At 34.4% G+C, this 12,517-nt stretch overlaps 1 protein-coding gene across 15 annotated transcripts; it reads left to right on the top strand.

The window, feature by feature from the left end:
- The first annotated feature begins 1,690 nt into the window (after positions 1-1,690).
- LOC126716615 (putative disease resistance protein RGA3) lies at positions 1,691-12,506 on the top strand. Of its 15 annotated transcripts, none has more exons than XM_050417467.1 (15): positions 1,691-4,725; positions 5,369-5,525; positions 6,311-6,419; positions 6,518-6,645; positions 7,151-7,245; positions 7,374-7,528; positions 7,618-7,924; positions 8,466-8,564; positions 8,651-8,780; positions 9,490-9,646; positions 10,442-10,623; positions 11,250-11,393; positions 11,494-11,705; positions 11,899-12,048; positions 12,170-12,506. In XM_050417467.1, the coding sequence occupies exons 1-2, from the start codon at positions 1,774-1,776 to the stop codon at positions 5,381-5,383; spliced, it is 2,967 nt and encodes a 988-aa protein (XP_050273424.1). In that variant the 5' UTR covers positions 1,691-1,773; the 3' UTR covers positions 5,384-5,525; positions 6,311-6,419; positions 6,518-6,645; positions 7,151-7,245; positions 7,374-7,528; positions 7,618-7,924; positions 8,466-8,564; positions 8,651-8,780; positions 9,490-9,646; positions 10,442-10,623; positions 11,250-11,393; positions 11,494-11,705; positions 11,899-12,048; positions 12,170-12,506. The 15 variants fall into 15 exon arrangements, 13 of the variants coding, with proteins under 13 accessions (XP_050273424.1, XP_050273427.1, XP_050273426.1 ...); XM_050417470.1 differs by having other exon boundaries at positions 7,374-7,537; positions 7,673-7,924; XM_050417469.1 differs by having other exon boundaries at positions 7,374-7,537.
- Positions 12,507-12,517: the final 11 nt, after the last annotated feature.

Here is a 12,517-nt window from a genome sequence, read left to right as displayed (position 1 = left end):
GAACAGTCATGCTAGCTGGAGCACTACAGGACAAAACAGGACAACTGGCCATACGGTTAACTCGCGACTGGATCTCGCGACTTGGTCAAGCCGCGAGCCACCCCTGTTTTGTAAAACCTGATGTTTCACATTCCTCTCCCACTCCAGTATAAATACCCCTTTAACCCACGATTGAAAGAGAGCTTCCAGAGAGAATTTTGAAAGAGAAACCCTAAAGAAAAACCAGATTGCTTCACCCACAATCTATACCTTAGAGTCTCTTCAAATTCCCTTACTCTCTTCCTCTCCATTGTCAAAACCTTGAGAGGCATTATACCAAACCTGGTTCTCACCATCATCATCTCTGTGAGACAGTCGTTTGGAGTTCTGGGAAGCAGTTAGGAAGGAGACAATCTTCATTGGTTGATGCTATGGTTTAGTAGCGGAATCCGGGAAGTTAGAAAAGAAAAAGGTTCGGCGCAACCTCGTTGGAGCAAGAAGCTTGGAGGGCTTAGGAAGGTTCGGCGCAACCTCGTTGGAGCAAGAAGCTTGGAGGGCTTAGGTGCACTGGGTAGATTAGGCTTGGAGGGTCTATTGCTGTCCTTGTATCCCAACTGTATTTTCTAGTGGATTGATTACCGCTTGGAGGGCGGCGGAGAGGTTTTTCGCCGAGGACTTCGGTTTCCTCTTCGATAACACATCGCGTGTTGTCTTTGTGTTTGCATCTTCCTTCCTCTCTATCTTTGCCTTTATATTATCTGCTGTGATTTTATTATGCTATGGCTTAGATAGTATTTAACCTTTTTCACATTATAGCATATGTTAAGTTTCCGCACACTTGTTGTTTAACATATTGCTTGTGTTGGTTAAGTTAATTTTTGGGGGTCTAAACGTTCAAAAGTGTTTTGTACACGTTTTTGAACTTTCACTAAGTAATCGTATGGTTTATGAATTTGAAGAGTTATATATTGCAGGATTTATTCAAATGTGTATATGATGAAAAAAAATTTATTTTTGAATTTTATTTTATTTTATATTTTCACTTTATGATATATGATTTATTGATTATGAGGAAGAATGAAATGTTGATCTATGTTTAGGAGAAAAATATACCTATAAGAGTTGATTTGCATGTATCTTTATAGTAATTAACAAATTATATATGGTTACACCTTGGTCTAACAGTTCTCACACTATAAAATAAGAGATAACTTTTTTTATTGCATTGTGTTTCATATTTTTCCGCGCATCGCGCGGGTTTGCGACTAGTATAATCATAAAAACCGTATCTGTAATCTCTACTCACAGCCACAGTGAAGAGAAGCAAAGTTCAGTAGTCTGATGCGGCTGAAGCAAAAAGGAAGTCTTATAAGAATATGTACGTGTAGCTTAAGGGGTAAAAGACTAAGGTTTTCAAGGCCCATATATGTACTTATGTCACCTCACTTGGGCTTTATATTTCATAGTATTTATCTTCTTTTTAATACCTTAGATCCAAATTAATTTAATCAATTTTAATTATAGGCTTCCTTTAAAAAATTTACGTATAATAATTTAATTGGTATCAAAATTATGGGGTTGATACAACTAATGATGATGATGACAGCATAAAGAATAGTGGAGTCAAGTGGGCCAGATAAAAAGCGAGCGCAGGGCCAAGTTAAAATCTCAATTGGCTACGTCATTTTCCGACTTTAATCTCTTCTTTAATCAGTTCTTTCATCAAGCAGCTGCCATTTGCTCTTTCAGTACTCTTGTGTTTACCAAACAAATTTCCATTTCCAACTTCCAACTATGGCTTGGGCTCTTGTATCTGCTATCAAGGACCAGCTTAGTTCTTTCATTGCTTCAGAGTTCTTGTCAATTGCAAATTTCAAGGGAGAAGTCCAGAAGCTTGAAAGCAAATTCCACACCATCCAGGCAATGCTCAACGATGCAGAGAAACGGCAAGTGAAGGAGGAAGCTGTGAAGCTTTGGTTAGATAAGCTCAAAGACGTATCCTACCAGATGGACGACGTGTTGGATGAGTGGAACACTGCCATGATCAAAGCAGAGATTGAGAAACAACAAAAAGATGATGCAGAAAAAGCTGAAACTAGCAGTGCTGCTAAGAAAAGGAAGGTATGGCCGCTCATCTCAGTTCCTACTCTTTTGCAGCATCGTGATATTGCTCATAAGATAAAAGAACTTAATGAAAAATTAGATGAGATTGACAGAGAGGGAGAGGTGTACACGTTTGCATTGACTAGGGGCAATGAAGAAGTTGAGAGACCAAGAACGACTTCCTTTGTTGATGTGTCTGAAATTCTTGGTCGTGATAAAGTTAGGGATGATCTAGTGAGCATCCTATTGGGCAAGGGTAGTGAAGAAGTAAGAAACCCCCATGTCATCTCTTTAGTGGGCATGGGTGGTATTGGAAAAACTACTCTTGCCCAACTAGCCTATAATGATGATGAGGTGAAGGCACATTTTGAGATAAAAGTGTGGGTTTGTGTTTCTGACCCTTTCAATCAAGGCAAGGTTGCCAAGGAAATTTTTGAATCTATTAAATTTCAATCCCCCAACATGACTACTTTGCACAGTGAAACAAAAATCTTTGAATCTATTGAATCTCAATCCCCCAACATGACTGCATTGCAAACTCTATTGGAAGCAATTTGTAAAGAAGTTGAGGGAAAGAAGTTCTTTCTTGTCTTAGATGATGTGTGGACTGAAGGCTCCACAATGTGGGAGCCATTTAGACTTGCACTCAAATATGCTGCCCAAGGCAGTAGAATTCTAGTCACCACACGTAAAAGTAGAGTCGCGGAGATGATGGGAAGTGTGAGCATAATTAATTTGGAGGTATTGTCTAAAGAAGATTGTTGGTTGGTGTTTAGTAAAATAGCATTTTTTGATAGGGATCCTAAGCAACGTGAGCAACTAGAAGACCTCGGCACGCAAATAGTAGAAAAATGCAAAGGTTTGCCACTTGCCGCTAAGACTCTAGGGAGTCTCATGCAGTTCAAGAGAAGTAGAGAAGAATGGAAGAGTATTTTGGATAACAATTTTTGGGAATTTGAAGATGTAGAAAGAAGTCTTTATGCACCGTTATTATTGAGTTATTATGATTTATCCTCACCATTGAGACGGTGCTTCTCATTTTGTGCTGTTTTTCCCAAAGATTATGTCTTTTCTAGCGATGAATTGGTATTTATGTGGATGTCACAAGGATATATCAAGCCGAAGGCAAATATGGAGATAGAAATCATTGCTAGAGAGTACTTTGAAAATTTAGCTATACGATCTTTCTTCCAAGAATTTGAGAAAGATGAAGATGATGACCAAATAATAAGGTGCAAAATGCATGACATAGTGCATGACTTTGCACAATTAATATCAAAAAATGAATGCTTCACAATCAATAGTGACATGGACTTGGGAGTAGATTATAAAAATGCCCGTCATCTGTGGTTAAAAATTCCCAAAGATATCCAATTTCTTGAGTCCATTTGTAGTGCAAAAAATTTACACACCCTCATTTTTGTACTTGAAGGTGGTTATAACTTATTTACTTTATCCCAGCATTTTAGATGTTTACGGGTATTAACTTTGTATTGTGGATATCATAGTATGTTAATGGGACTTCCAGATGCAGTGGGAAATTTCATACATTTGAGGTATCTCTATTTAGTCAATTATTATGGAGATGCATTGCCTGAAACCATTTGTAATCTTTGCAATTTACAAATTTTGCATATTAAATTTGCTGGTGGGTTACTAAAATTGCCACAAGGGATGGATAAATTAATTAACCTAAGACATTTTAAGTTGGATTGCAAAACCTATAGGGATCCAAATATAAATTTTCCAAGAGGGTTTGGGAGATTGACTTCTCTTAGAACATTAAAGTATTTCCACATAAATGGTGAGGATGATAGATGTAAATTGGGAGAATTAAGAAATTTGGACCACCTTAAAGGGACTCTTCAAATAAATGGGTTGGAGAACGTGGTAGATCAATGTGAGGCCACAAATGCACAACTAAAGAAGAAGATAAATCTTCGTACTTTGAAGCTATTGTTTCACCCAAACAAATGGGATTTTGAGGAAATAACAAGGGGGATGGATGCATTAGTTCTGAATGCCTTAGAGCCACCTCCTAACTTGGAAGATTTAAGCATTCGTTACTACAAGGGACCGACAATGTCTCCTTGGATGGTGTCCTTGACCAATTTGAAAAACCTTAATTTTGAGTATTTATTTATAGAGCATTTTCCTCCTCTGGGGAAACTTCCGGTCCTCGAATCATTGAGAATAGAGAGGATTAATAGATTGAAAAAGTTAGGGGTTGAATTTATGGGAATAGAAGAATCTGAAAAGAAGGAGAAAGACGATATATCAATAACGCTATTCCCAAATTTGATATTTCTCGAAATTTATGAATTAATAGAGTGGGAAGAATGGAATGGGATTGGAGGAGAAGAAGAAGAAGAAGAAGAAGACTGTACCAGAAGATTCACTATAATGCCACGTCTTCAACATTTGAGTATCAGGAGTTGCCCAAAGTTAAAGTCGCTACCGAACTTCCTTCGTACAACTCCATTACAGCATTTGGAGATCCAAAACTGTCAAATTCTGGAGGAACGCTACAAAAGAGGGACAGGAGAGGAATGGCCCAAGATTTCCCACATCCCTAACATCATGATCGGTTACAAGTATGTGCAAAGAGACAGTCGAGAGTATAAAATTGATTCATATCTCAAGGTAATTTCTTCTAACGCTTCTTCTTCTCCTTGGTCTTCTTCTTTTATTTTGCAATATATCAATATTAAATTAATAAAAATGTTACTATTCTGCCAAAATTTCCCATTGAAAAAAAAAAAAAAAAACGCTAGTTGATGAATTTATCTAGTTCTCAATCATTTGAATTAGGCAATTTATTGTTTAGATTGAGTTATTTTGTGATTTATCTAAAATCGCTTAATAAATATCCAAATGAATATCCTTAAAAATCTAATTCATTTGCATATGTATAGACAGAAAACAGCTCCAACGTCTACCTCTTTCTATTTCATTTACGGTTTTCCTCATTTTCTTGAATTAAAATGGTTCCCGCGATCTCCGTCTTGCGCATCTTCTTTTATTTTTCTAAATAAATCTATTAATATTCTAATTGACTGCCAACCAGTCCCACAGATTAAAAATTTAATAACAACTTTAGTTAGATTCTAAGTAATTTGAATTAGGTGATTTGTATTTTGCCGTATTCTCATAACTAGCAAAGCATGTGGTTCTTTCTCCAAAAAAAAAAAGCAAAGCATGTGGTTGCTTATATTCAGTCATCTTGTTTAGACTAATAAAACAACTCCAATTTCTCTCACTAATTTCCTTCTGTTTGGGCATGTAGACTAATTTGAAATAACTCATGGTTTACTGAGAGAAGGCTCAAAAAATAAGATGAAGAAAAATCCTATCAAAGAATTTTTGGATGAAAGATGATTTGTCAGTGTGGGCAAAGTTCTTTCTTGGCTTGATTCAGAGATGCAAGTCTAATCCAATCATGGGTAACTTCTTCAAACTCTTCTTCTTCTTCTTCTTCTTTTATTAGAACTAAATATCAATTAATTATCCTACTTATCTTTCAAAAATCCCCTAAAATAATATTTTGGCCAAACTCTCAAAGACACTAACATCAACAGTTCAATCATATGTTCTCTTTTGTGTGTGCTTTTGATATATGTATTAAATAATAACTTCTTATCAAACTTCATTTATAATATTCTAACATTTGTCCTATCAATTATAAGATGAATGACCTTTTATATGGAAATAACTCAAATGGATCCTGTTGAGTAAATTTTTAAATTTGTTAATGCTTTAAAATCTCCATAAATTTGTTGATGCTTTAAAATCTCCATAAATTTGTTGAGTGACTCTATAAACTGATTGAGGTTCTGTCCACATTGATCAGACCTCAACAAATTAAGATAAACCTAATGTTTTGAAACATGTACTTCTGTAATTGTCAATTCTCAGCTTATATAAATTTTGAAGCAGTACTGTTTTGTGTCCTACTAAATACCAATTTATGTTTTCCACTAGTAAGCTTCAAGCTTTAGTTTTTGGCCCACTATCCATGGATTTGAGTCTAGAACAGTTCAAAATATTTGTTATAATTTGAATAGGATTGATAATCAAGATAGTGGCATGATCATTTTCATGATGTTAGTTAATTTCCTCTGCGTTATTTTTTTTTTTTTTTTTTTTTTTGATATGATCCTCTACTTGTTAAATGCTCATTTGGAAGTGCTGATGTGGTACCATTTGTTTGATATTATTTGTTGATCAGATGCAATGCATATTCAGGTTGCAGTTTTCTAGTTCCCCAATGTGTCAATGGTTGAAAGGTGCTGGTCTCTTCCCAATCATTGTTGTTGTGAGTTTATTCAATTTTACAAGTAAGAAATAAATTTCAAGCAAAATATTATGATATTGATTTATAGATTTTTTTTTTTTTTTTTTCTGGTATAAAAGACAAGAAATTCCCTCTTTTCAGTGTTCATAAATTTAGCTACAAGTTCAGATTTTTGGATGATGATGGTGAGAAATTATTTGTGATCGTGCATGTGTCAGCAAAGTTTGACAACGGCTTGATTCGGCATTGCAATTCTGATCCAGTCATGGGTAACACCTTCTTCTTCATCATCTTCTTTTATATAACCAAAATTTCAATAAATTATCCCACTCATTTCTCAAAAATTCCCTCAAAAAGATAATAATAAAAACTTTGGTAGATTAAATTAAGGATTTTGGCCAAACTCACAAAGACACTGACACAAATGGTTCAATCTGGTATGCCCACTATATGCAGCTTAATTAGAATGTGTGGAAGATTCTCTATTTGAAAAGAAAAGAACAAAATAATAATACCTGAATGAATGTTACTAAAATTTTAACTTGACATGTTGGCTTTATTTTGTAGTCAATCTAAGTTAGACGCATGAAATGAAATCTATGTAACACTAGTCTTAAGAAGAGAGAGAGGGGCCCTCAAGGCTTTAAAATAAATTTGTTAATTATCAAGTTCGAAAGTTATAGGGTTAGGTAATTGCTATTTATCAATTTATAAAGAAATATCATATGCTTATTTCTTGGTTGAGAGTCTAAAGTATTTCATTACATGAAAAAGTGTGAAGTACAGGACGCTCGTTACTAGTAGGAAAGAAGAAGAAACTACATATACCTTGGCTTTGTTAATTGGATCATTTACTCCTCTACTGTGAGGTATATCAATATTTTCTTCTTAATCATCTGTCTGTTTTTCCTTATCATTTTTTCCATTTGATAGTCTCATGCTAAATATTTAATTTTTTTGGCCTCATTTGAACCAAACATCTGATTCAAATATCTAGGGATGTACATTTGTCATGAATCAAATTTTCATGCAAGGATGCCCATTTGAGAAAGGGCCACAAAAGCAGGTCCTTTATCATTTTATAATGGAAGCAAGGATGTGCATCATGGAACATATCATGTGCAATCCATATTATATGGAGGTAGATGAAAGGTGAGCTAGGTAATTGACCAATTTTCAACTCATAATTTCTGGCCTTATGTTTTAGGTTTGAAATTTGTTTGCTAATTTTCATGGTTTAGTGTTATACGTTTAGGAGATTAATGAATGCAAAAGCATGCGGATTTCATGTCTTAGTGATTGAAGAGTTTCGTGTCATGGAAGAGGGGGAAGAGTGCAATGTTACCACCAAGAATGGAGGGGATGAGATGATAAATTCTTGCTTTTCTTTTTACCATTGCTAGTCGCCCAATTTGGAATGACATTCAAAAATGGAAATACCTGAATTAGTCACCAATATGAGCAAGGAAAAAAGAAGAAGAAGAAGAAGGCAATGAAGCCATATTACTATTGTTTGCTCTATGCAATTCAATTTTGATTCACCTATAGGTAACTTTATATTCTTCTTTTTCTTCTTCTGATGCTATTGCATTTGCTTTTCAATCCATGCCCAACTACTTTTATTTCCATCCCTTTAGGGCCTGGGAATGTTTTGGTCCCATTCAATCAGAACATCATGCAAAATATTCTTTCCTCATTTGGTTTTATTTAATCTTAACATCAAGCGAAAGGCTTCATGTACAAAAGCCCCATTACTTATAAAAAAAATGGTTCAAAAGCCTTGTTATCACTTCAAGGATGCTGCAAACAAGCTTAACCTTTGATCTTGTTTTCTTTAATAGTCCATTTGTTTTGGTTACATATGAAAAGAAACAAGTTTAATTTTCAAATAACACCTTTACTCAGCCTGCCATCTACAATTTTGAATGCTTGAATCCTTTTTTCATTCAATGAGTTTAAGATTAAAGAGGGAAGCAACAAAAGCTCAAATCCATTGCTCAATCCCTTTTTCATGCATCTGGTCTTAATGTTTATGTACTTGCTATTTATCAAGTTCTTATGTCAATATTTTGTGCATTTTCTGTCTCAGAGGCATGGAAGAATGCAAAGTTGGGGAAGCAACCAGCAGTAGATATGAAGATATTACATATATTTTGGATCAAGTAACAATCATAGAACAACATTCTTGGTAGTAAATCAAATTCTTTATTGGTTTGTTGCAACTTCTTTGCTTTCTTATTTCCATCTGTCTCACTCAAGGAGTTTCCTCCACAGTTTGGTATATTTCCTTCAAGATGTAGGAAACCATATCAAGAGTACAAGTCTGATTTATTTGGCCTGTGGCTAAAATCTAAAATGAAGATATTGCTTAAACAAAAAATTTGCTTCCTTACATCAATGCAAGGTATCTGATTTAATTATTATTGGTTTTTTAGCACTATTTAATTAGCCTGCAAAAGCACTTTAGCTTAGCCTGATATTATTTCTATCTAATGAAAGAATGTTCCTTAAAGCTGGGATGTAATCTCATATTGATTCGTTTGGAAGAAATTAACTATAACTTGGAGCATTGTATATTTTCTAAGTAAAGACAATTTTTCGTTGCAAACTGCTCCAGTATATCTGTTTAATAAATTTTCATTTACATCTACATCAGTTTTATTTAATGGCAGTAGACATAGCTTAAAAGCAGCTTTTGTGGTTTATGAGGTAATGTAACTTGTTTACCATTTTATTGGTTTTTTTTGTTTTTTGTTTTTTTTTTTTTTTTTAATGGATTTAAAATTGGAGTTTTTAAGTTCCCTAATTTTGAAAGGACTGAACTATTTGATATCAAGAAGAATTTGCTAGAAAATTATAATTTATACATTTGAAACTTGTGTTAAACAGTATTCATCTCTGTAGGAAATTTGGAGTACCCTCAAAAGCTTTTGCGGCTACAACTCCTAAAATCATTGACAATGTCATATCTAGCTCATCTCATAGTATAATCTTTGTTTAAATCTCAAAACAATCTTCTTTTGTTTGTCATTCATGTTTTCAGATCTTAGAAAAGTCCTCTAGTTGTTGCAAATAGCATTTGACCAACAGATTAACATATACCTTGTGGGCAGATTATTTCTGATGGACAAGGAAGATAAGATCAATCTCAAAGAAGAAACCTCATCAAGGACGTCAAGAATTCAGTTGAGGAAGGAAATGAACATGATCTTGACACCACCACTCACAAAGGAAATCGAGGAAGATGATGCCTCCCAAATATATTATATGGTATATTTTGCATTTTAACTTCCATTTTTCTTGTTTGATTGTCTAATCCATACTTATTGCTGCTTCTCATTTGAATATTCTTTGATTGCTCTGTTTTGTTGTAGGAATTAGGTTTATATTTTCTGGATTATTTTTATGCTCCTCATATTGCTTATGAGTTAAATAAGTTGCAAGGCATAGTAGTAAAGTTTACTGTAGGAATTAGCACTCTGCTTCTGGAGTCTGTCTTAATAGTCACCTTTTTTATTTTGAAAAAAAAAAAAAAAAAATCATTCTGACTACTATTTTGATTGCTTGTGATGCTCATCCCCTGTTTGTTGCATAGACTTTGAAATTCACCTTAACATGTTATAGCTCCCTCAAATTAAGGTTAGGCCACTATATATATTCACTTTAGATCATTACATTGATGTCCATTGTGATTAAAAGTAGTATAATTCTAATCATTAAGAAAATTATGCCTTCTTTGCAAACTTCTTGCTTCTAATGATGCTTGTTACCCTGAATAAGCCCTAAATCTGAGCTACTAGAAAATATTCCTTGCTTTGCAATAGACCTCTGAGGACAGAGAAAGGATGTTCGGTGAGTGCTTGGGGATGTGAGCATGGATTTTGAACTGCCAAGGGAATTAAGTTTTTCCTTTTTACATACTTATATTGCCAATGACCAAATTTTCTCAAATTTGTCCTTCATTATTCTTCTTCTGGCATTATAGGTTCTCTGTCTGGCATGCAACTGTTTAGTTTCTTATAGCTTTCTCTACACTAATCTGCTGGGTTGTCACTCATGATTCAGATCACAGAAGAAGCTCATTAATCTAGTGGCCAGCGAGTATTTGAAGTTATAAGCATGGAGAATGGTGTAGTGCGCTACTGTGTTGAGTTTTACAGTGATGAAGATCTTTGACCTCAGATTTCATATATTGAGGCCTTAATGTCATCTATTTTCTCCTCAACATCACGGTTATTATGTTAAAGGTTTGCAGTTTTCTTTCCTTTGTTTTTTTTAACTTCTCATAATTAAGGTGCTTTTCTGCTAGCTTTTTAAAGTTATCTAGGAGGTATTTTTGTGTGTTTAATCATCATTATGTAGTTCTATATGATTCCAATAAAATTACTCAACATCATTCCACCATTTGGTTATCTAAGTTTTAAATCATAGTAACAAAAATGAAGTTGCTGGGGGATTAAGAGGTCTAGTCAAAGCTTACATTTTCCATATTGTTGTTTTTCAATTGCTGATTTTATCTCAGTCTGCACTGTTTGGAATTTTGCTAAATAATTTTGGTTTGCCTCTGGCATCAATTAAATATAACGCTACAGTACAATAATAGTTATATCCAGCATGCACAGAAATTTACTGGGTGGAGAATCAAAACACCATATTGAAGTATAAAACATGTCACCAAAGCTCAGTCATATATAAAGAAAACAACTTGAATGCCTAACATGGTTCTTTCTCATTTTTTATTTATTTGTTTCGGCTATGTATAAGTCATTGCCAAGTGATGAAATGTGATTGGAAATTTTGAATTTTTTTTTCCCCGTAAGGAGATGGTTTTCTTACTGTTTTATTTTATTTTTGTTGGCCTCATTCAAACCAGATATCAAATTATAGTATTTAGGGAAGTATATTTTGTGCTCAAGCAAATTCTCACGCATGGATACACTTTCGAGAAAGGCCTACAGAAGAAACTCCTTCAGTTCATTGTGGCAATAAAGCTTGCCTATTGTATGACACATGAAAGGTTAGGTAGAAATGTGACCATTAAAACTTATGCAACCTTCTATCCTTAATTTTGAGGGCTTGAAAGTATAGTTGCTAATTATCAGGCGTTGGTGTTACAGGTTTAAAAGTTTGAATCTAGATGCAAGTAGACTTCTTGACTTAGTGATGTGTTTCTAGTCAATGAAGATGGCGACAATTTGATAAGTACTTCCTATTTGTTGCAATCCGTAGTTGCCCATTGTGAAAAGGACACCATAAAGACTGGAGAGGAGAAGATAGGACGAGTCCAAAAATTACTGATGTAGGCACTTAAATGTTAATTCTTCTATAGGTAACGTCCTTTCTTCTTCTGCCTATTCTTTTTTTTCCTTTCAGTTGCTGCATTTGAATCTTGTTCCATAGTCAATAATTATTGTTTTCAACCTATTAATGTCCAAGGAATATTTTTCTCTCATTCAGTCTAGACATCATGCAGAATATTTCTTACTCTTTGGCCCTTGTTCAATCTTAACATCATATCATAGGGATTTTTGTGAAAAGCTGTGTTATGACTTCAAAGATGCTGGTAATACTACAAGTCAGACCTTGGTGCAATGGAAAGTGTACTCTGCTTAAACAATGTGTGGTTGGGGTGAAAGCAGGAGCCTTGTGCATTGGTGACAACAATTCTATGAGTAATACTTCTTTAAAGCTTAAAATATTTTTTGTTATTTATTAAATTTTGAAGTTATAGGGTTAGGTACTCACTAGTTATCAATTGATAAAGTAATATTGTATGCTTGTTTCATGTCTAAGAGATTGAAGTATTTGTTACATGGAAGTGCATGAAGAACACAAGTTTTCCATAAGACAAGAAGAAGCGATAAAATACCTTGGCTTTGTTAGCAGGCTTTGACTTAGATTTTCTTCTTGACCACTTACATGGGGTAGCCCGGTTGATGTTCAGTGAAAGGGCTAAAGCTATGCTTGTGGCTTTGGAGGTTAGGATTGCTGACTTGAAGAAGCTGTTGGGGCTGCTGGAGTGAAATATTTCGTTACATGGAAGTGTGTGAAGTACATGAGGTGACCATAAGACAAGAAGAAGCGACAAATTACCTTGGCTTTGTTAGTTGGATTAATCTTCTACTGGAAGGCATATCTCAA

This window comes from Quercus robur, chromosome 3 (genome assembly GCF_932294415.1).
Source record: "Quercus robur chromosome 3, dhQueRobu3.1, whole genome shotgun sequence".
NCBI classification, from domain to species: domain Eukaryota; kingdom Viridiplantae; phylum Streptophyta; class Magnoliopsida; order Fagales; family Fagaceae; genus Quercus; species Quercus robur.
This window is presented reverse-complemented; position numbering and strand designations above follow the sequence as displayed.